The sequence below is a fragment of the Esox lucius genome, chromosome 8 (assembly GCF_011004845.1).
Source record: "Esox lucius isolate fEsoLuc1 chromosome 8, fEsoLuc1.pri, whole genome shotgun sequence".
NCBI lineage: Eukaryota > Metazoa > Chordata > Actinopteri > Esociformes > Esocidae > Esox > Esox lucius.
This window is the reverse complement of record NC_047576.1, coordinates 5,043,058-5,067,944: the sequence shown is the minus strand read 5'-3', so window position 1 is coordinate 5,067,944 and position 24,887 is coordinate 5,043,058. Positions and strand designations below refer to the sequence as shown.

At 41.2% G+C, this 24,887-nt stretch overlaps 1 protein-coding gene across 1 annotated transcript in view; it reads right to left on the bottom strand.

Annotated features, from left to right (window-relative positions):
- bcl6aa (BCL6A transcription repressor a) overlaps window positions 1–23,490 on the bottom strand; it is a 33,503-nt gene extending 10,013 nt beyond the window's left edge. The window contains exons 1-2 of the mRNA XM_020048703.3: window positions 22,997–23,490; window positions 2,449–2,544 (exon numbers count right to left, since the gene is read on the bottom strand). Of these exons, the coding sequence (XP_019904262.1) occupies window positions 2,449–2,544; window positions 22,997–23,024 (124 nt within the window). The 5' untranslated portion in view covers window positions 23,025–23,490. The remainder of the gene's footprint in view (window positions 1–2,448; window positions 2,545–22,996) is intronic.
- Between the last annotated feature and the right edge of the window lie 1,397 nt (window positions 23,491–24,887).

Below are 24,887 nucleotides of genomic sequence, written 5' to 3'. Positions count from 1 at the left end.
TCTGTCTGTCTGTCTGTCTGTCTGACAGGAATGACTCAACTGTCTTAACTTTGAAAACATGGGAGATTCGTTTTCCCAGCTTGCAAACCTAAATCTTTACACAATTTTGAGCCACTGAAAATGCATTCAAAACATTTTAAGAATTTTTAGAATGTAATTTCAAATTACTGTCTAAATCTACACCAATTTATTGATGACAGTGAGACTTTTATTGAAGCAATTCAATATTTTTTCTATGTACTTTTATGTTGTTTTTCACACGCAGATTTGAAGTAAAAGTATTTTTGTGATATTAATTAATTAATACAATTTTATATGGTCTATGAAATTAATTTGATATATTATAATGTTTGTGTTGTTTTACACAAATAAAATAAAACAAAAAATAACTTTTCTCTCTTAGTAGTATATTTTAATCCAGGGCCATATTTCAATTTGAACACTGTGTATCAGTGCATGTAGTGAAATATGTACCAGCCCTCCCTAAAGAAGTGCATTGTGTACATGCAAAAAATGATTAAACATGATAACCTATTTGTTTGTGTCAAACATAATATGGTGTGTTGCAGTGTGTTTCTGTTCTGGGGGTGTAGCGTGTATTGATATCAGATCATGGGGTACCTTGCAGTGTGTTTCTGTTCTGGGGGTGTAGCGTGTATTGATATCAGATCATGGGCTACCTTGCAGTGTGTTTCTGTTCTGGGGGTGTAGAGCGTGTTTTGACAACAGCATCCATGGTGGTTTGCTATGCAGCCGTCAGCGCTGATATGATGCTGTTTTCATCACACTGTTTATGTCTGTATTGGCACACATGTTCCCTTTATATAGTCTGGGGTTTCTAGAGAAAAAAATTGTGGTTGTTGGGACCTTGATGGAAGTGCCCAGGCTGATGTGGGATGCTACGTTGTTCTGTATTTACTGTCTCAGTCTGCTGGTGGACTGGACACAAAAACATGTGAATTACACACATCAACTTGTGTTTAGTCTGACCTCTGACCTTTAATTGGTAACCCTAGAGGAAACCAGGAGTCATATTTGTTTTGTTATTTGAACTATATTTAAATAAAGTCACTGAGACCAAGGTCTACTTTACAGGTGAATCCTGCTTACAGGATGTGTAATATATCCATGACATGAGAACATAATCGAATATATTTCTAAAACAAATTAACATAAAAACACAATAATCAACAACAAAGTCCCCAATCAGTGTTTTGAATTGCCCTGGAGGCGCACACACATCACATTTAAAAACAAATATGGTACACAAAAGCTTTTTCCTAGAAGGTATTTCTTGGGTTAACTATTCCTGACAACTACAGTGATGTGAGACTCATGTATATAAGGCCGATACTACAACGGTAGTTTCTGTAAAAGCACGGTACATAAACAAAAGAGCACGTTGCTCTCTACCTACGTATAGACTGGCAGATCCCATATTTGGAGATACCACAACAATGAAGAGTCCTGAAACTGTAACCGGAGGTGAATCAAAAGACACCCTGGAACAAAACAACTATAGTGGTTTATGTGTCATGGTTGCAGGTGGATTATATTACTGTAATGTTAAACAGACATAAACGTAGCTTGGACCATTTATTCTATAATCAAAAGACAGACGACATCTCTTTCTGTTAAAAAACAAGTCTTCATTTTAAAATGCAGTTACTAATTTACCCAAATGTGTTATGCAACAACCGGTTATCTGCTCAAGTACTGAGATGTTTATACGAGGGAACTTCTTCATCCGTTCTGTCATCCGTTCACAGGAGAAATGTCAGGTTTATGGGCCCTAAAATAAAGCATACATTTTCACACGTTTCATGTTCGGACATCAGACTGTAAATGTTTTGGCTGTAATCAAGAGTGTAAGAGTTTTCAGACAGCACCACGGACAAGTTGTCAATGCAAAGGGTCATGTTTAACGCAACCAAATAGAAAACATATTCAGAGGACCTGAGAAACACAGCAGGTTAACAATAGCACAACCAATAATAGCTCCAGTGTTATGAGTCAAATAGCCCAGCCAGCAAATGCATATAAAAAAGATTTTTGAACCTAGTTTGAGGATCTGAGACTTTAGTTTCAATGACTGTGGTGTGACTAGGCTGTAGTTTCAACATAGTTCACTGCAGTACAGGTGATGGGTAAGTACAAAAATAAACGCTATGAAATAAACAGTAGGTGGGAACGCTGAAGAATGTTCCTTGGTTGTCATCTCCTTACTAGTCAATACAGAGAAAGCATGTATTGGAGATTTTGTCACTGTGAATATGAGCCATGAGATTTAGCCTGGGACCTGAGGAGATGATAGCCTACCTGGACCCAGAGCCAATCAGAGTGTGAGGAGATGATAGCCTACCTGGACCCAGAGCCAATCAGAGTGTGAGGAGATGATAGACTACCTGAACCCAGAGCCAATCAGAGTGTGAGGAGATGATAGCCTACCTGGGTAGCTCTGTTTGTGGTGACTCCAGACAGTGGGCTGTCCCGCCTCCTCCCTCCTCAGATTTACACCCTGACATAGGAGCAGCATCTGCTGGGCTACAGAAAAATAATGGGGAGGCATGTAAACATCTGGAATGAGATTCAACAATGGGGAGCCTCTGTAAAAATCTGTAATGAGATTCAATAATGGGGAGCCTCTGTATACATCTGTAATGAGACTCAATAATGGGGAGCCTCTGTAAACATCTGTAATAAGACTCAATAATGGGGAGCCTCTGTAAACATTTGTAATGAGACTCAATAATGGGGAGCCTCTGTAAACATCTGTAATAAGACTCAACAATGGGGAGCCTCTGTAAACATCTGGAATGAGACTCAACAATGGGGAGCCTCTGTAAACATCTGTAATGAGACTCAACAATGGGGAGCCTCTGTAAACATCTGTAATGAGACTCAATAATGGGGAGCCTCTGTAGACATCTGTAATGAGACTCAATAATGGGGAGCCTCTGTAAACATCTGTAATGAGACTCAATAATGGGGAGCCTCTGTAAACATCAATAATGAGACTCAATAATGGGGAGCCTCTGTAAACATCTGGAATGAGATGTAATAATGGGGAGCCGCTGTAAACATCTGGAATGAGACTCAATAATGGGGAGCCTCTGTAAACATCTGGAATAAGACTCAATAATGGGGAGCCTCTGTAAACATCTATAATGAGACTCCTCTCAAAAAGCAACAGGCCACACAGAGGTCGAAATCCGAGCAATTGTTATTTGCTTGATATGTGAGTTTACTTTGTATCTGTCTCCAAGTTTTACCAAATATAAAATTAGACGTGTGATTGTGTGACAAGGTAATCACAATATGAAATCAAATAATTCAGTCTTTTTGGGGTGTTAAAAAAGTATTTAAAAATTTGTATTTGTAATAGTTTTGCTCCAAACTATAATTTGGAGCAAAAGTATAATTTTAAACCGCCCCCTCCCGATACCCCACCCTGAACAAAATACCCATGCACACAAAAGCAGAAGCACTTTGATACTTTCTCTACATAACAAGTGGGCCCAATGAGGTAAGAAAGAGTGAAGACAGGAAAAGAGATCTGAAAATAGATTTTGTCTGTTTTCTGCTCCGCTCCTCCCCTCATCCTCACTGTGCAGCACTCGTCATGTGAAGGTAGAGCAAAGGTGGTTCAGCCAACAGAGAGCTTCAAACCTTTAATAGTATGTGAGAGGTTATTAGCTTTAGTAATATATTTTCAGGGAGGTTATAACGTTTAGTCACAACCCTTTTTTCTCTTATGTTGAAGTTCTAAGTATCCAGGGACGTTATAACCTTTGTCACAACTTTTCAGAGAGATTGTTACCTTGAAGTTCTAACTGTTTAAAGAGGTTAAAACCTTTAGGTTGTGCAGACACAGTCTACTTCCAGAAATATCTGTTGTCAATGATGTCGGCTTTGAACGTATTGTCACTTAAAAAGTAACTGGTGAGTAGAGCTCACTAACTCCCAATGCTTAGAATGTCAGTGACCTACATACTGTGTACTCCAAGCCAGAAAATGAAACACACTAATCAGTATTGTTTTGTATATTACTTGTTTAAAGGTTAAATGGCCACAAAGTATTTTAAAGAAAGCACTGTATTAAAAAAGTCTGATTGATTGTATGTTAATAAAATATTTTGTAAAAATCAAATTCTTGCTGATTTTTGTTTTGTCATTCGTCACGCACTGACTGTAAACATCAAGCATCAGACCAGCTACTGTGTAAACGTCGAGCATCTGGCCAGATACGGGATCATTTATTAACTGAGATTGTTACGTGTCACCTAAAGTTATGGCCAGTGATGTAGAACTACTCATTCTGAGGTAATCACAGAGGTCAAAGACAGGTAACGTTAATGTACGCGGGACACAAATATCTGACTTGATTTCCTGGTTAAGACTCATTGATCATGTAACCTTATACCCAAGACAATAATTAAATGCTGTTTATTGCTTCATTCAAAGTCACCACAGCATTTGTTTAGGGGAAAACCCAGCAGTGATGATTTGGGTAATGACTACACTAGAACTGCGGCACTACACAACTTTTATCATATTAAAGGGGGAGCTGTTTTCTCAACCTTCGCGTGACGCCATGTTCCCTGTTACAACCTTAAAAGCGATCTCCCTCTGCAGTGCTTCCGATGCATCCATCCGCCCATCCCAAATCCGCCGTGCCTCCGCCGCGTCCCACTAAAATCACTGCAGGTGTTCCCAATCCCACGGGGGAAACGGCAACCCGTCCAAAATAATTAACGCTGCTTTTTGCTAGGTACAGTCTCGGATTCAGCACTGCCAAATCCAGACACATTTCTCATGTCTTTCGGTTCCAAACAAAAAGCACCGTCAACTTTCTTTCCGATCCACTGGGGGAATGTTTTAGACACCGCCTCCAACGTGGGGCCGATGCATTATGCACGGCCAGAAAGCATCTAGGAGTTTGGAGAAAAGTACATAAGAAACGTGTAATCTATCTGGGTCCCCTGCTGGGCCAGTGATACAGCCATGGAGATAATTACTGCAAAACCGTGGCAAACTTATACTCAACCAATTCCACACTAAAATGAATGACCCATTTAAAGTGGGAGGCACCCATATGGGGGTAGGACTGTGAATGGGGAGGGGGGAGGCAACCAAATCAATAAATGCCCCCCCCCTCCCATCAGTAGCTGGTATGTCATTGGTGATCTCTTCTGCGCAACACAACAAGCACAGGTGGTGAATTAATCACACGCAAGCAGACCTAACCCAGCAGAGAACCAAGTATATTTAGTATATTCCATCAATGCCTCTCTCTCTGCCTCTATGTCTCTATGTCTCAGTGACTTCCCAAAACAGCACGCGGGAAAACATCCCAGCCAGATGAGGATGTTGTGATGGTGTGGATATCAGAGGAGGTCAGGATGCCCACTGTCGCCTGCCAGGGGCCGGAGGTTGCCCGGGCACGATCCCCTCCACGTTTCGCAGCAAATTCCTGCCAACTTCAGTGTTCATTGTCAGCAAAGATATAAGTGGAACTGCCTCTGTTCTGTGAGGGGCTGGCATGATGCAACTGGCCTGTAACAGCAGAACCACACATCCGCTGGTAGCGACTGCACACACGGGAGCGGGTGTCCTAAATTGCACACTATTCACCTACAGCCCTACGGGCCGTGGTCAAGAGTAGTGCACTCCATAGGGAGCAGAGTGCCGTTTGGGCTGCGGCCTTGGAGGTCTTCTCGGTTTCTCCCCCACTTGAAAAGAAGCACATCTCTTCTTCTGTTGTTAGTGCGTTGAGTTTTTTTTTTTTTTTAGGATGTTTCTCCGTCTCGCTTCTCATCGTGTCCCTGAAGGACATTCACATGGACAACGGCTCCTTTAACTGAAAATTGGGATAAGTCAGTTCACTGCAGGTCACTTGCCAAGTGGAGCCCTCATGGCGCAATGGGTGTGTGTCTGTCTGTGGGTGTCGGGTACCTGCATGTGTGTGTTTGTTTAAGGTGTCATCCTGTTTGTTGTTGTTTTCTTTCAATGACAACAATGTTGATAGATGTCCATGAACTAGTGACCTATAAGTATTGGTGTGTCCTTAAAATGCTGTGTTTTTAAAGTATTTTAAAGTAATATTAATGCTGTGTTTTTAAAGTAGTTTAAAGTAACAACATTCTGTGTTTTCAAAGGATTTTAATGTATATAAATGCTGTGTTTTTAAAGTATTCTAATGTATATACACTCCGTGTTGTTAAGATTTGTCTATGTATGAAATGAATGCACAGGACACATACAGGCTAACCACACGACAGAAAATATTTCTGCTGTTTAACACATATGAAAAAAGAATATCAGATGAAAAATCTAAAAGTGTTGATAACTATAATACGTTTATTATAAGTAATGAAAAAAGGACACAGTATAAAAACGAATAACATGCTATCTAGTAGATGGTGTAGTGAAAGTATTGGGAAGGTTGCACGGTGTGAGGCGACCATGACCATTCCTTCTAGAAGGCTTGCTGAGGACCAGAATGACTGCACTCTGTCCCTGACCACGGCTGACGTGAAGAGAGCTTTTAAAAGAGCAAACCCTCGGAAGTGACCAGGGCCAGAAGGCATTCCAGGCCGTGTCCTCGGGGGGGGCACCGACCAGCTAGCTGAGGTTTTCACCTCCATATTCAACCTCTCCCTAACTCGATCAGCAGTCCGCACCTGCTTCAAACAGACCACCATCGTCCTTGTACCGAAGAAACCTTCCGTCACCTGCCTGAATGACTACCGCCCTGTAGCACTGACCTCCACCATCATGAAGTTCTCAGAGCGGCTGGTCAGAACCCACAGCTGCTCCACCCTTCCTGACACCTTGGACCCCGTTCCATTTGCATACCGCCCCAATAGATCTACAGCCAATGCCATCACCCTGACGACACACACCGCCCTCTCCCGCCTGGAAAAAGGCTTACAGAGAGGAGGTAGGGGACCCGACTAAGGAGATGATGGTGGACTTCAGGACCGGCAGAGGGGGGGTCATGCCCCCATACACATCGATGGAGCTGTGAAGTGGAGAGAGTCTCCGACTTCAAGTTCCTCTGTGTATTCGTCAAGGATGACGTCACCTGGTCCAGACAAGCCGGCTCTGCAGTGAAAACCGTCCAAAAACAACTGTACTTCCTGAGGAGGCTCAGGAAGTTTGGCATGTCTGCAGAAACTCTCACCAGCTGCTACGGGTGCACCATTGAGAGCAAGGCCCTTCAGAGGGTGGTGAAGTCTGCGGAGCGTGTCATCGGCTGCCATCTTCCCTCCGTGCAAGGCATCTACCACACACAATATCTTAGGAATGCACAGAACATCATCAAAGACTACAGCCACCCAGGCTATGGTCTGTTCACACTGCTGCCGTCTGGTAGACGCCACCCAAGCATTAGGGCACGCACTTCCAGACTCACAAGCAGTTTTCTTTCCTCAGGCCATGAGGCTTCTCCACCAGCAACACTGATATATGATCATACTGATCACACATGAACATTACAGATGCTCTGATGGCTTTCTACGTAGATTACATTTTCATTAGAATATTATTTTGTATGCACTGCAACAATTCCTAATGGACCACTGAGTCACACCCATGGTTGTAGAGATCAAAGAGGATTTCATTGGTATTTAGAATATGGTAAATCTCACACCTAGCCTATTGGTGGGCCAGGTGGCGTGATTACCAGGTTGCCTATCAAATCCTGTAAGATCTCCACAGGTGCGTAGTGTGGAAGGCTCCATTTAACACTGGACAAGTATTTACAACTGTCAATCCCTTTTCTGCATCATTGGTAAGGACAAGATTAAACTAGGATGAACTGAGGAAGATAATCTAGTTCAGACAGGAAACGCCACATCTTCGTTTAAACATTATTAGCAAAACAATACACACACATTGTATTAGGTTCTGGTGTTAGGTTCTGTTCCAAATAAGCTTATAAAACGGCGAGTGGCAAAAGTCACACAGCTCATAGATACTATTTGTGGTGGAGGTAAACTTAATAACAAACATTACTCAGTTTAATGCTAGTTAATGGTGTCATACAAAATATTCAAACTTGGCGTGATGTTAATGAGCAAAAATATACATACTAATGCCCAGCATGTGTGCAGTTTGGCAGCGTAGTGGCTAACGACAATGCCTTTCATGCGCACGATCCGGGTTTGATTCTCGTGAGGGCAGCCACAATTAACACATAATATTGTGGGCCGGCTGAATTAGGCTTGCCTGGATTCTTGTTCCTTTATTGTAGCTGATACCAGTAGGTATAATGGGTAAAAAGCATACACTTGCACAACCAGTGTGTCTCAACAATGAGTTTCATGAGGACATATGTGTCAGGTGTTGTGCAGAACCGAACAAAGCCTTGCTCCTCAGCGCACACTACAGACAGGTGGACGAACATTTTCCCTTACTCCTCCCAGAAGAACGTAATTTTTTGGGTGGGGTTTTGCTTTCGCTCAAGCTTCTTTAATGTCCCACATGTCAAGTTTCTAGTTTTTGATTGGTTGTTTTAGAAGACACGTGAGGCAATGCTAGAAATGCTAGATTTTCATGAGGGGACATATGTGTCAGGTGCCGTATAAAATAGAACAAAGCCTTGCTCCTCAGCTCACACTACAGACAGGTGGCCAAATATGTTTTTGTGCTCCTCCCAGGAGAACAAAATAGTTTGGGTGGGGTTCAGCTGTCGCTCTAGTTACTTTAATGTTCCACATCTCATGTTTCATATTTTAATTAGTTGTTTTAGAAGATACATGACACAGCAGACCACACAGTTGAATTCTCACTTATATGTTCCTGCTTGGCAATGTTACAAAATTAATACCTTTTTTATAAATAATATGAAAGAAAATATATTTAAAATAATAATGAAAACAAAATACTAGTAATCATAATAATAATAATAATAATAATAATAATAATAATAATAATAACATCAACAGAACACAGTATCAATACTAATAAAGAGCATTTACACATTCATTTACAAAGTGTGTGTGTTTGTTATGGTTGTCCTACGATAGGAGAATTAATAACGTGGTCGGGGTGCAAAAGATCTTTGTTATCAAGACCACAATCATGGTGTGTGAACGGGGAGTAAAGCAATCTTAAGTGAACATGGAGGTCTGAGAACACACCCCTGGGAGGCCCCAGTATTGACAGTCAGGGAGTAAAACAGGGGGCTGAAAACACACCCCTAGGGGGTCCCACTGTTAAGAGTTGAGACAGGAAGTAACTCAGAGAGCTGATGACACAACTTTGGGGGACCCCTGTGTTAAGAGTCAGTGAGGAGGAGTTTACAGTGGGTAGAACAAATATTTGATACACTGCTAATATTGAAGGATTTCCTACTTACAAAGCATGTAGTAGTCTGTAATTTTTATCATAGGTACACTTCAACTGTGAGAGACGGAATCTAAAACAAAAATCCAGAAAATCACATTGTATGATTTTTATATAATTAATTTGCATTTTATTGCATGACATAAGTATTTGATCACCTACCAACCAGTAAGAATTCCGGCTCTCTTTAAGAAGCCCTCCTGTTCTCCACTCATTAACTGTATTAACTGCACCTGTTTGAACTCGTTACCTGTATAATAGACACCTGTCCACACACTCAACAGACTCCAACCTCTTCACAATGGCCAAGACCAGAGAGCTGTGTAAGGACATCAGGGATAAAATTGTAGACCTGCACAAGGCTTGGATTGGCTACAGGACAATAGGCAAGCAGCTTGGTGAGAAGGCAACAACTATTGTTGGCGCAATTATTAGAAAATGGAAAAAGTTCAAGATGACGGTCAATCTCCCTCGGTCTGGGGCTCCATTCAAGATCTCACCTTGTGGGGCATCAATGATCTTGAGGAAGGTGAGGGATCAGCCCAGAAGTACACGGCAGGACCTGGTAAATGACCTAAAGCGAGCTGGGACTACAGGCTCAAAGAAAACCATTAGTAACACACTACGCTGTCATGGATTAAAATCCTGCAGTGCACCCAATGTCCCCCTGCTCAAGCCAGCGCATGTCCAGGCCTGTCTGAAGTTTGCCAATCACCATCTGGATGATCCAGAGGAGGAATGGGAGAAGGTCATGTGGTCTGATGTGACATAAATTTTGCTTTTTGGTCTAAACTCCACTCGTCGTGTTTGGAGGAAGAAGAAGGATGAGTACAACCCCAAGAACACCATCCCAACCGTGAAGCATGGAGGTGGAAACATCATTCTTTGGGGATGCTTTTCTAAAAAAGGGGACAGGACAACTGCACCGTATTGAGGGGAGGATGGATGGGGCCATGTATCGCGACATCTTGGCCAACAACCTCCTTCCCTCAGTAAGAGCATTGAGGATGGGTCGTGGCTGGGTCTTCCAGCATGACAATGACCCGAAACACACAGCCAGGGCAACTAAGGAGTGGCTCCGTAAAAAGCATCTCAAGGTCCTGGAGTGGCCTAGCCAGTCTCCAGACCTGAACCCAATAGAAAATCTCACAGTTGAAGAGTACCTATGATAAAAATTACAGACTTCTACATGCTTTGTAAGTGGGCAAACCTGCAAAATCGACAGTGTATCAAATACTTGTTCTCCCGCTGTATAATGTTGTAAGTAGCGTCTCCAGTGTCATTCTGCGTTTGTTCAGAGAAAGCATAGAGTTCTGCTCTGGGAGTCTGACTCTGACCTCTCAGGATTGACCTCTGCCATCTCACTTAAACCTATGCATAACATCAGGGTCCCTGATCCACTGCAAAATACCAAAGGACAGGTTTACAAATGTCATTCCCTTCTTTGAATCATGGGTGAAAACTGCTGGTGAAACCAACACAAACCAAAATACTGGAAACACCAACATAGTATCTTAATAGGGCGTTGGGCCACCACAAGCCCCCAGAACAGTTTCCTTGTGCCTTGGCATAGATCCTACTAGTGTTTTGAATTCTTTCAGGAGGATGCAGCGCCATTTCTCTATGTGAAGTGTACCTTTAGTCACACATTTATTTGTTTCTTTCATCTTAGCTGATAAATGTCGTTTTGAACAGTGATGAAAACACACTTGCACAACCTCAAGAGTGGATACATGCAGAAGTCAAGTCGTGTGCGTTTCTCAGCTCCTATTGCAGATAGGCAGCATAACATGTTTAAGGCTCCTCACCTCTTGGCAGAGCAGGGCATTGTGGGGTGGTTCTGTGGGTGGCCACGCCCTCACAAAGGTGATTGATGGCCATGTCATTCAAAGACATGTAGGACGGCTGATAGAGTGAGGGAGAAGTGGGTATGTCATCCTGTGGTTGATAATTGGCCCCGCCTGAGACCAGATTCCCCGGGTTTGATTGCATGACATGTAGACTTGCATGGCATGTTTCTGCTACTGTCAAAGAGGTGGGGCCTAAGTTAGGGCTCTTTAAAATGGTTGCTGGAGGGCTGTAACATGTCTGTTTATCTAGTTCCTACCTGCGAGTTAATTCTCCTCACCTGGTGTTCCAGGACAGACTTACACCCCGATTTGGAGAGATTAAAAAGCAGAGTGTTTGGCCCTCCTGGACCAGTATATATGTTGCATAAAGCTAGTTATGTACTGTAGGTAGTTTGTGTAGAGCAGGCTCCCGCTTCCCTCTGATGGTTTTTGTACATAGTCTGTCACCAAGGATGTGGTCTCTGAACAAAAAGACAGGAAAGTGTAATGGGGTCAACCAGCTGCTGTTCCACTGTTGAATGGAACATTCTCTTCATTCAGCATCCAGCATCATTGCCTTCAATCAGCATCCAGCTTCATTGCCTTCATTCAGCATCCAGCTTCATTCTCTTCATTCAGCATCCAGCTTCATTCTCTTCATTCAGCATCCAGCTTCATTCCCTTCATTCAGCATCCAGCTTCATTCCCTTCAATCAGCATCCAGCTTCATTCCCTTCATTCAGCATCCAGCTTCATTCTCTTCATTCAGCATCCAGCTCTATCCACTCCATTCAGCATCCAGCTTCATTCTCTTTACTCAGCACCCATCTTCATTATTCTCTTCGTTCAGCACACATCTTAATAATTCTCTTTGTTCAACATACCATTTCATTGTCTTTTATAAGCTTCAGTTGACATCATTGAAATGACACAAGGTCTAAATGGTGATGTACAGGCAGAAACTGCCTTTTGGACACCAGAGGCCTCTGTCCTACTCTGTAATCCGTATTCAACTATTACCCCACGCATAAGAGGTTTGGAGTCCACTGGTTCTCTGTCCTACCAGATATTTGCACACGCCTTACGTAATCAGACCAACACAAAAAACAGTGGAACTGGCTTTGAGGTACAGAGCTAAGTTTCCAGGCCCTACATAAAACCATTTGGGCTGCATCCAGGGAATTGACCAGGTCCCCTGATGCACGTGCCTAGCCCAAAGAGATAGGAGCTGTGGGCCAGGAAGAAGCACAGTTCATTCACACTTTGGCATTTATTTGTTTAGATACAAGGTAGAACAGGCAGGGGAGTTGTTGGGGTTTGCTCCGTGTCCACCGAGCATGTCGAAGTAATAATGTTTTCCTAAACTTTTTAGAGGTCACATCTTCTGAAAGAAACAGTGGTAAATATTCCTCAAAAAAGTTAAACATTGACTGGCTGCCTTGTTGAACAACCTGTGCTGCCATTCTGTAGCCTCTCCAGGAGTGAGGGCAGAGTGGGTTGGGTTGTAGGTCGTGAAGGGGAGGCAGAGTGCTGTAGCACTTTAGCTGCTGAGGAGAACTTCAGAGCAGTTAACGTTAAATCGGAGCGTGCTGATTCAGGGCTTGGCATTTACTGCTTGGCTTTGTCTCCAGTGGCACTCAATTTTCAATATAGTGTGCTCCTTTTGCACCCTAGGGATTATAGAAAAAATAAGCTACTGTCACTTAGTAGGGAACCTGACAGGGAATATATGGTGCGGTTTGGGACGCGTTGGTGTCCAGGAGAGCTATGAGGAATGCAGGAGATTGAATCAAAACATGTTGGAATTTTCCACGTCTGAACGCAAGTTGCTGCATGCTCACTCCTCCTACTGCTCCATCTGCTGGAGGACAGCTTAGCTGAAGGGGCCCCAGATGTTCTGAGCACTCCCTGCCAAAACATGTTCTGCAGGGCTGGATGTGTAGGGCTAGGGGAGGCAGATTAAGTTGCACAGGAGGAATTGAAGGTATGTGGTAGGATTGGGAAATCTAAACTTTTGTCACAATTCCAATTTGTTTTGAAATGTTCGACTGTGGCTTGTTTTGACGTAATGACGAGACCTGTCTGATACGAGGCAGAAAGACGGCTTAGTTTGTGTACGAAGCTGAGGAACATTGTAAACAAAATACTGCAATTTTGCTGCACCTACCCTTTTTCCTCCTTTACCTCGCTCCTATCCTCCCCGTTCTCATCTTTCATTTCTATTCTTAACCACTTTCTCATCTCCTCTTTCTCTCCTCCTGTCTCCTCTCCCTGCCTCTCTCCTCCCTTTTCTCCTCCCCTTTCTCCTCCCCCCTCACTTGCATGTTCTTTTCTTAGTCCAATAGAAAGCCTCTGTTAAGGACAAACCCCTATCCTGTAGAACCTCAACACCTCCTCAGATTCTGAGATGATCTAGACTAAATAATTCATTTTCGCACAGTCAAACATGGTTCCCTATTGGGTTCCTATTTAAATTAGTTAAACTTTCCCCCGTAATAAAATGTAAAGCGACATCATTAACAGTGTCCAGGCTTCTTAAAACAAAAGCTGAGGCATGCATGTATATTATCATCATAATTTAACAACAACATAAAACATTAAAACATTTAATGAGTAATGTTTCATTTAATTACTGGTTTACTTCATTAAATAATTTATGGTTCCGTTATTCACTGGTTCTCTTCATAAAATCAGTTATGGTTCCTTTATTCACTGGTTCCCATCATTAAATCAGTTGTGGTTCCTTTATTCACTGGTTCCCATCATTAAATCAGTTATGGTTCCTTTATTCACTGGTTCCCTTCATTAAATCAGTAATCGTTCCTTTATTCACTGGTTTCCTTCATTAAATCTGTTATGGTTCCTTTATTCACTGGTTCCCTTCATTAAATCAGTTATGGTTCCTTTATTGACTGGTTCCCTTCATTAAATCAATAATCGTTCCTTTATTCACTGGTTCCCTTCATTAAATCAGTTATGGTTCCTTTATTCACTGGTTCCCTTCATTAAATCAGTTATGGTTCCTTTATTCAATGGTTCCCTTCATTGAATTACATCTGGTTCCTATAATCATTGATTCCCTTCATTAAATATGTTATGGTTCTTTTAATCCATGATTCACTTAATTAAATCAGTTATGGTTCCTTTATTCACTGGTTCCCTTCATTAAATCAGTAATCATTCCTTTATTCACTGGTTTCCTTCATTAAATCTGTTATGGTTCCTTTATTCACTGGTTCCCTTCATTAAATCAGCTATGGTTCCTTTATTCACTGGTTCCCTTCATTAAATCAGTAATCGTTCCTTTATTCACTGGTTCCCTTCATTAAATCAGTTATGGTTCCTTTATTCACTGGTTCCCTTCATTAAATCAGTTATGGTTCCTTTATTCAATGGTTCCCTTCATTAAATTACATCTGGTTCCTTTAATCACTGGTTCCCTTCATTAAATCAGTTATGGTTCCTTTGATCACTGGTTCCCTTCATTAAATCAGTTATGGTTCCTTTATCACTGGTTCCCTTCATTAAATTACATCTGGTTCATTTAATCATTGATTCCCTTCATTAAATATGTTATGGTTCTTTTAATCCATGATTCACTTAATTAAATCAGTTATGGTTCCTTTGATCACTGGTTCCCTTCATGCTGTTACAGTTACAGTGTGGAAGACACAGGACTAAGACATCCACATTTCAATGGAAGCGGACCTAATAAGCTGTTAACTGCTTTGTCTGTGTTATCTAGCTAGGTCTAAAGTTAATAAAATGATGGCTGTGACCAGTTATTAGTTATTTTTGGTGCTGTAACCAAAAAACTTGTACCAGGCGGGAGAACTGTGTGATTCCAAATTCGGATTTGGCCTAACGTCTTTGTAGATCAGGCACTGTACAGTAGGCTTAATCTCTTCAGATCTTCCCTAACCCTGGTCCTGAGAACACAATGGGCATCCATTTTGGTTGTTACCCTAACAGCAGGTAACAATAGTGTTGACAGCTGTAAAACACCCAGTGAACAGAATTCTCACATAGGTGTTGCTCTTCTTTAGGTGTGTCAGTATCCCTGCCCTTGGAATCATGTCGGCCAAAGCATGTAAATTGGTCTGACTTGGGAGACTAAGTAGAATCAAGTGTGTAAATGCCAGGGCAGGGCTGCCCAACCCTGTTCCTGGAGATCTACTGTCCTGCAGGTTTTCTCTTCAACCCCACTTGTGACTAAACTGAATAAGCTTTTCATCAAGCTAATTATTAGAATCAGGTGTGCTGAATTAGAGTTGGAGAGAAAACCTACAGGGCAATAGATCACCAGGAACAGGCTTACATGGGTCATCAAGCTTAGAGCGCAGGACCTGGCGTTCACCGTGAGCAACAGAATACTGGGCTTTTCTGCCTGGTATCAATGCCTGCCCGGTTTGACTCAAGTACAGATTTCTGCATCACACAAATATATTCTGAATGCTGATTCGCTACTTCTCTCCACACATTCTTACGAGTGCTGGGACAGAACCAATAACCCTGGGCCTCAGAAACAGGAACATACACCATTCATGACATGCTCAATTTTGATGTGATAAACGGGGTGCTTCATATCCTGAATTCTGATTGGCTGGTAAACATGGTATATGTAAGCAATAAGGCACGAGGCAGTGTGACATATGATGAATACACTACAGCTATGTTCTTTGTCCTTGCAGTCCTCAAATCTCATGCCCAAGAAATGCTATTTGCTATGGTACACTAGCAGTGTACCACACACCATTGTGCGTTTTGACTTAAATGATATGACACATTCATCACTAATTTATTATTAGGACCAGGTTTTCAATAGAAAATGACAGAAGAGTGCAATGTAGTGCCTGACGGTGTCTCAGAAACGCAGTGTCTAAAATGTGTTTTGGTTAAGGGTACACCCCTGTTATCCCGCAAAATGTCAGTCTTACAGAGAACTCTCCACTTTTTGGCTAAGTGTTTCAGCAGATTCCTCCAAGACAATGGAGAGAATGGAATGTTTTCTAAGATCAGATGTATTTTGGTTTGGACTGTACTATAGTTTTTATGCATTTTCTTCTCTATTATTTTGGGGCGCTGGAGGTAGCTTTTGTAAGTTTGCCTTCTAGATAAACTGTTGTTGAAAAAGTAGCTGTTTTGTGTGTGTGTGTGTGTTATTTCAACACGTATTGAATTGCGAGGTGTGTGTGAGGTGTGAGTCAATGTCCGTATGGCAGTTATGATGAGTTTCCCTCAAGGCATGTATAAACAGAACACGGTTGAGAACGGTGAGAATCAGGTACATTTTGTTGTTCATAGTAAGGGGCCAAACACACTCAGGAAAAAGACACCACCCTTATCCAGAAACAATTTGGCCTTTCAGAAAACCTTCCATTGTCATACTTTGTGGCTGAGTTGTCCTAGCAGATTCCTCAGTAGACAATGAGTAGAATGGATTGTTTTCTATGCTCCACTGTCTTTTGGGTTTGGACTCTCATCCCATTTTTATGCATGAAAAGAATATTGGAATTTGCAATACTAAGTTGTGCAGGAATGCATAAAACCCAGCTGTTTCTACAACGTACCTGTTACTACAGCCTACCTGTGTCCCAAACAGGGCCCTATTTCCTGCAGCATGTTTGGTTACTCTTTATTTTAAGAGTCTCAATTTTCTATGTGTAAATGTTCTATACATAGGAATACTATCAGCAGCACATTTTTACTAAACTTCGGCAGATTATCTGTTGATAAGCAAAGGCTTGTTTTAGGTTGATAAGCAACTGTTTGCTTAAGGTTAGGTGAGGGGTGTTTTTCACCTTGCTGGCTCTGGGATTCAATCTAACAACCTTTTGGTTATTGGTCAGGTGTGCTAACCACTCGGCTACCCTACCGCTCCTGTTCTAATACTGTAAGATCACCAGCCATAACATTCCAGGAAAATCCTAAAACTCAGAATGCAAAAGAATAATGACTGTACATTCAAAAGTAATGACTGATTTCCCCTAAGGCACAATTCTTCAGAAAGTTATTGGTAATCTTTATTACTGGATGTGTCAGTAGAATGTAATAGTATTGTCAGAAAACAAAAGTGCTTTTGAAGTTTGTGCTGTTGTCCTTACGCAATATATTTATGTAAATCCAAAATCATTGGCAATAACCAACTCCCTCCTGGAAGAAAAAGCGAGTGGAATTTCATTTAATGGCACCGTTTGGTTAAATCACACATTTCCTGAAGTTCAGCCAAACAAAAACCTATTTTTAAATGTTGTGGTTTCGAGGAGTTGTTCATAATTGTACATAATAATATGACACTGTTCCTTCCTTCCTGACAGCCACAGCAAACGTCAGTTAAAGCTATATCCATGATTAGAAAAAAAACTGTGCTGAGGACACATCAGCATGTAATGGTCAAATGACCTCTTATCATCAAACCAATGAAGGATTTAATTTGAATACATTTCAGGGGATCCCGTTCTCTATCATTTTCATGGATTTGTAGTGAGATTTTTTTTATTACTGTTGTATCCTGGTCCATGTCCTGGTACATATCTTGGTCCATATAGAACCCTATTTGAGACTTGGTTGGTCAAAGATTACACTTCAAATGACAGTATTTGTCACATCAAATAACTGTTGACCAATCAGAATTCGCATAGGGTAAAATAAAATTTTAGCATAGGGTAACAGGGCTGGTACAGTTGTGCTCAAACATTTGCATACACTTGGAGAATTGATAATATATGTACCATTTCTGAGGAAAACTTGAGTGACCAGGCAAAACATGTCTTCTATTTCTTATGGGATTCACATTCAACTGTAGGTCATAACAGAATGGCACAATCATAAAACAAAACATGGCAACAAAGAAAAAAATGGACTGACCCCAAAGAAACTTATCTAACACAAGTCTTTGTGGTGGTGGCTCATACACCCCCCCAAAACATCAGTGAGCCCCCCCATGCTTCACAGTGGGGATGGTATTCTGTTCACTGTAGGCCTTGTTAACCCCTGTCCCAACAAAGCGCTTATGGTTGTGAACATAAAGCTCTATTTTGGTCTCGTCACTTCAAATTACATTGTGCCAGAAGCTGTGAGGTGTGTCTAGGTGTTGTCGGCCATATTGAAACTGGGCTTTTTTGTAGCATTGGTGCAGTAAAGGCTTCTTTCTGGCAACTCTTTATGTCACGAACTATTCATCTGGCAGTTTTGGGTGAAATCTTTCTTGGTCTACCTGACCTTGGCTTTGTATCGAGAGATCCCCAAATTTTCCACTCCTTAATAAGTGATTGAACAGTGCTGATTGGCATTTGCAAGGCTTTGGATATCATATTATATCCTTTTCCATCTTTATGAAGTTCCATTACTTTGTTACACAGGTCTTTTGACAGTTCTTTTCTACTCCCCATGGCTCAGTATCCAGCCTGCTCAGTGCATCCACGTGAGAGCTAACAAACTCATTGACTATTTATACACCGACACTAATTGCAATTTAAAAAGCCACAGGTGTGGGAAATTCACCTTTAATTGTCATTTTCAGCTGTGTGTGTCACTTTGTGTGTCTGTAACAAGGCCACACATTCAGGGGTGTGTACACTTTTAATCAGGTCCATTTGGGTGATTTGAGTTATCGTTACGATTTAAAAAGGAGCCAAACAACTATGGGATTATAAATGGCTTCAGATGATCACCATCCTTAAATAAAAGACAGGGTTTTTTTTGCATGATCAGTCATATTTTCCAAGTCAATGGGAAAATTTCACAATTTCTGCCTTATGAGCACAACTGTATTTTGCTTTTTGCTTAGTTGGTTACATTGTAGCTAGTTGTCAGTCATTTTCATTAACTGGAAATTGATTTCAATTGGAGAACAAGAAGTGGTTGCCTAAAGCTTGTCAACTGGATTAATAAATAATTGTTGGTAAAAACATACAAAATTACTGTAGGTTCTGCCAGTCATAGCTAGGTTGCATTATAGCTAGCCAGGTCCCACTCTAAAACTAAAGATGCTGCTAACAAATGTATTAAATATTTGACTGAAATTAACACAGTAGGGAGACTTCCTAAATTGATGTTTACAAAATGCTGATATGGGTTAGGGTTAGTTTATACTTTAATTGTCAAAAGTAAACATAATGTCAACATGCAAGGACCCAAACTATGTTTTGTAGCCGACCTTCAATGTGAGGAACTGTCAAATATATTGTAAAATAGTTAACTTCTACTTATTTAAATACACACTGCATCCAGACATTTACTTTATTTTTGTTACTAGAGGCCAATGGGACTCTTAAAACCAACCTGCCTTCATCAACCCAACATCACTGTCAGTGATAGTAATATCTTATTTGAGCTGCCCATTAAAATCAGAAATACATTTCAGATATTGGTTTACAATCATTATATTGAAGAAATATTGCATAGCAAACATATTATTATCTGAGTAGAGCAACTTTGCATTTGCCCTCCCATTTATTAGATCGTTTGTACTCTAGGTGAAATGTTATGTTTTGTATTTTATTTCTCCATTATCTGGACAGGGTCAGTATCTGAACAGGGACAGTATCTGGACAGGGTCAGTATCTGGACAGGGTCAGTGTCTGGACAGGGTCAGTATCTGGACAGGGTCAGTATCTGGACCGGGTCAGTGTCTGGACAGGGTCAGTATCTGGACAGGGTCAGTATCTGGACCGGGTCAGTGTCTGGACAGGGTCAGTATCTGGACAGGGTCAGTATCTGGACCGGGTCAGTGTCTGGACAGGGTCAGTGTCTGGACAGGGTCAGTATCTGGACAGGGTCAGTATCTCGAATAGAACACCTAGCAAAATGGGAGCATCTGTTTTGGCCAACAGGTTGAACTTAATTCCAACACATAAAAAGATCTCATGAATAGAAAACTCTGACCAAATTCACTGACCTAGGTCAGGGATAAATAAATGACCTTTTACTACATATTAATATATTTAGGATTAAGGAAACAGGTTGGATTCAAACAATTAATAATGAGTAAATAATAAAATCATGCCATTAGTATAACTTTATTCCAAGAATAATTGGTTTTATTTTATTTTGTATGTATTTAATCTACTAAATTAGACTTTATACAGTTATCTTCTTGGATCGCCAACACAATCTCCAACACAAACACAAAAACTCAAATCCACCACCAGCTCGCTTTACGCAACGGCAGGTTTTCCAATGAAGTCTTCCTTTCCTTTGACATCGTAGCACAAAGCAATCACAGACACGGAGCGTGAGGCACGCAGACGAAGCCGGCCTACAGCCAACCCCTGTGGTTGACCCAAATCCTCCGTTCCTTCCACACTCAAGTCTCTCTCTCATATCCTACTCACACGGCAGCTGCTCAGACACCCCCTATGAAACCTTTAGCTATGGGAACTCTGGCCAAAGGCGAGACAAGGGGACAGTTTTATGCATTAGCTACCCTCAAAAGATATCCCTTTCATGGCAATTTCTCCCTGTGCAATCAAACTCGCAGGGCCCTGAATGCCCCAGATTATCACGAGTATGGGCCAATTTTGACTGCAGCAATTCTCCTGACAAGTATTTAAATTGAAATAACATCCACATAATATGTAAATACACAACGCATGCTTTGGACAGACCCCTGGCCCTACGAGCCAGTGGAAACATACTCAGAATTGTGTTTACTTTGCAATGGACAAGGTGCTCTCTGTCAAACAAGTGCTGTTGCCAGTGATAGTAAAAGTTTTATAGATGCCATTGTGAGATGTTTTTAGATGCTTCCAATGAATATTCTTGTTTTTTAATACATTCAGAACATCTCCAGAACCTGACTGCCTACATCACCTCTCATTCCAAAACACAGTAAGAGAAACATCGGTAGACACAAGGAGAATGTGCCGCAAACATGTCAGCTTTGTGTCCCATTTGGCCCATATTCCCTGTATCATGCCCTAGAGCCCCATAGGGCATGTTTAAATGTAGTACACTGTGAGGGCTAGAAGGTGCAATTTGGGACTCAAATCGAGTGCATGTGTTCTGCTGCAGGTTCTCTGAGAGAACCGGGGTCTCGTCTTCTGTGGCCCTTTCTGCTTCTTACACATTTCTGCTTCTACATCTGATCTAAAACAAATCTGAAATCTGAAATGTGATAATATCCTGCACCACATTTCTACCAGCAACCGCTGGTAACCAATAGTTTTGTGTCACAATAGTTATTATTATCATTTGTGAAAGGTGAGTGTGTAGCGGGCCGTGGAGCCTTGCCAGGATCAGCAGGACACAACGGACACTCAACAACCCCTGGTGAATGCAGTCCTTTTTCACTCTCGTCTTTGGTGTCGGAAGTGGGCATCAGTTGTTCCTCAGATTTTACATTTATGTCAACAGACTTTGAAAATATATAGTCCAATATCAAACATAATAAATAACTTAGCATCAACTAGTCTTTAGACCTATAAGTATAGATACTGTCACACAAAAACAAAATAATCATACAAAACAAAAGGTCAGCAGGTTTTTATCCTTTTGAATTTCATTGCCGTCCTTTTGTATCTTCAAGGTCGAGTAAATATTTCACCAATTAGCCTAGAATAATTAAGTGGATTCTGTACATTTAACTTTTCAATAACAAAAATTGAGGCTTATTGTAAAGGTCTCTGTCTTCAGCTCAATCTATCTGTTTTTCAAACTTAGGCAAAGTGGAGAATATAAATGATAAATAAGAGTTTGAATACAGTCCCTTCAATTCATTGTCAACATTAAAATGAAATCCACATCCGTTTGCTTTAGAGAATAACATTTCATATTTGTATTCCCTCATGAGACTTGTGCACTCATAAGATGTTGCAGATGTAGGTTAATTACGATGTTTCACAATACAATGCATTTAATGAAATGTTCCATCAACATGCATTTAGATAATTGTCAGATTTACTGTGCATAGAGTTTATCATTATATCTCAACTGATTTTTAACACCTATTTCTGCATCTCCTCCTGCCTTATCTGTGCTCATTTCTATTTGTTTGAAATGTATCTGATTGGCTGTTATTTTATTTGAAATCTATCTGATTAAATGCCACAGTTGTACATTTGTGTTTGTCTTTTAAAATCAGTTAAGAAAGATTTGTTTGTCATATGTTAATTTGATTGTGCAAAGCCTCATTTAAAAGGCATAACTGAATGAAAAAAATATATAATGTTTATAATGGTGAACGTGAATGTCATTTGAAATTAAACGTTACTATTTACATTTAGTTACATGTCAGCTTGTCAATACTGGAGCTGCAGATTGGATCTTGTAAAGAGTTTCTGATCAATAAGTGATTAATTAATCTTCATTAATTCCAACTGCATTGTGCAATTCAATATGTGTTAAAATAACACACTCACACTCACACACACACACACACATACTCACACAGGACCACAAGCACGGAAACACACACATACTCACACATGCACACACACACACACACACACACACACACACACACACATAATTCAAAATATTAGAATTAGATCCAATGCATACTTTGATCTAATATTCCTCTGTAATATTTTGATCTAATATTATTCTGGATTTAATTAGTTTCCAGTGTTAATCTTGATAGTGTCAGTCAACTTTATCTTTAAGAACAATGGAAGCATCCAGAAGACTACACCTGGTGTATAAGTTGTCTCTGCACATCCACACAATAAATGCTAATCTCTTTGTGAAATGGGTTTATTTGAAAATGTAAAAAAATAAATGTCCACAGTTATCTCAATTTAAAACATAAAAAATGCTGGACCACCTGATTCAGTGATCTGTCAACAAAGAATCTAGTACCGACAAAAAGTTCTCACCTTGCTTCTGCTGGAAGGAGTGAGGCATGATGGGAGCTGATTAGGTGTCAGATGTGAAGGTGTTCTTTCAGCGGAGCACTGATTTCAGAATGTTGAGCCGGCTAAGTTCTGGAACTGGAAGAAGAGAAGAGGGCCTCTGGTTGGAGTTCAGATGTCTTCAGAGAGGACAGTCAAGACACGACCCAAAAAGGCAGAACAGCAGCTGTAGTCTCTCAGTTATAGAGATCAATCAGCTGTAATGCCTGAGGAGAAGATCTGCGGGGTTCAGCGAGAGGCGAAGCGGGACAACTCTATGACAGTACAGTGGCGAAGCAGCAAAAGGCTGGGATCATGCAGAAACAAAACAGAATGTCAGATAAGTTGCATCAAGAGCTTCCAGGGGGACAGCTGTCGGTCCTGGTGGCAGAAGAAAGGGCTTTGATTCTTGATCTTCTGGTTGGCTGGCTTGAAGGCTGGCTGGCGAGGCTGAACGAATTGAGCGGCTGATCTGGAGAAAACCTCGGGAAGCTAGCTCTGCCAGGACGGGGAGCTGTTCTGGAACGGCTGTGCAGCAGATCGGTTGAAGTGAGTCGAGTTGATAGAGCGCGACGCACGTTAGAGAAACGGTCCACAGGGCATCGATGCCACTCTCATCTGATAGGTCGCCTGCACTCTAGCGTTCGTTGGTTGTAGCGCTTGGTCAGGCGGGCGGTCGCTGCTCCCTCAGTCACTCCACTTTCCACGAATGCTAAAACCACGGGGCTAGAACCATTTTACCGAAATAGAAAGAGATTTAAAAAAAACGGTGCCATAATACCACTTTTCTCTCTTTCTCTCTGTTTCTCTGTTTCTCACTTGCAGACATTCATACACTCTCCATCTCCTTCTCTTTTTTACAGTGCATTTGTACGGGAAGGAATCTGAAATCCCATTAATTCACGCACAAGTCTAGCCCTTGATGTAGCCTGGTCTGTAAAGTGGAGCAGCTCTGTGGCCCCAGGCCATCTGTCAGTGCTTTCATACAGAGTCATGTCCCATTGTTTATCAACACAGCTTTTACACAACAAACACAGCAGTGTTCTAAGGCTGTAATCTGTCTAAGCTGTTGTCAGCCCTTGGAGGTAGACATTGCTCTTTATAACTTGTCTGTCAAGAGCAGGGGGGGTGTGTGTGTGTGTGTGAATGCATGTGTGTGTGTTTGTGTGTGTGTGTAATTGGGGGGGTTCTTATATCACCAGCTGTCAATCCACGACACTAACACTACTGCATGGGGACTTGAAGGGAGGAAGAGGGTCAGAATAGGAGTGGATGGATGGATGATGGATGATGGATGTGTAGATGGATGATGGATGATGACTGGGGATGATGACTGGATAGACAGGATAGGGTTTGCGATGGAATTCGTCAGTAAATCATGTGAACAGAAACAGTATTAAATGTAGTGCTTACATCACATTTTGTGACATTAACCTTTAGGAATTACCATATATCTGATAATCTTGTGTAATCAACTGCTGTTGTTTCTGACTTTGTGGCTTACAATACAACACAAAGATATGGCTTACAGAACTCTGATCATCCAATCTGTCATATAAAAGGCTTTCACCAGAAAAACTCTCAACAAAAATGTGTCATTTCCTGAAATGAATCCACTTCTCTATTGATGTTTAAAAGCTCTCTATATAGATAAAGTCAGCAAAGCAATATTCTGAATGAATCTGTATTTCAAAGGATAGAAATGACGGAGGAAAAGTATGAAGGTGGTGTTTGGAAAAATGTCAGAATTAACATAACTTTTAAAGAAATAAGTTGTTTGACCTTGTAGTCATGTCGGGTCAGGGGTTAGATGAGTCATAGGTCAAGTAAAAAGCAACTCTTTGTGATCTCTATCCTGTTTGTTCCAGGTCTCAGT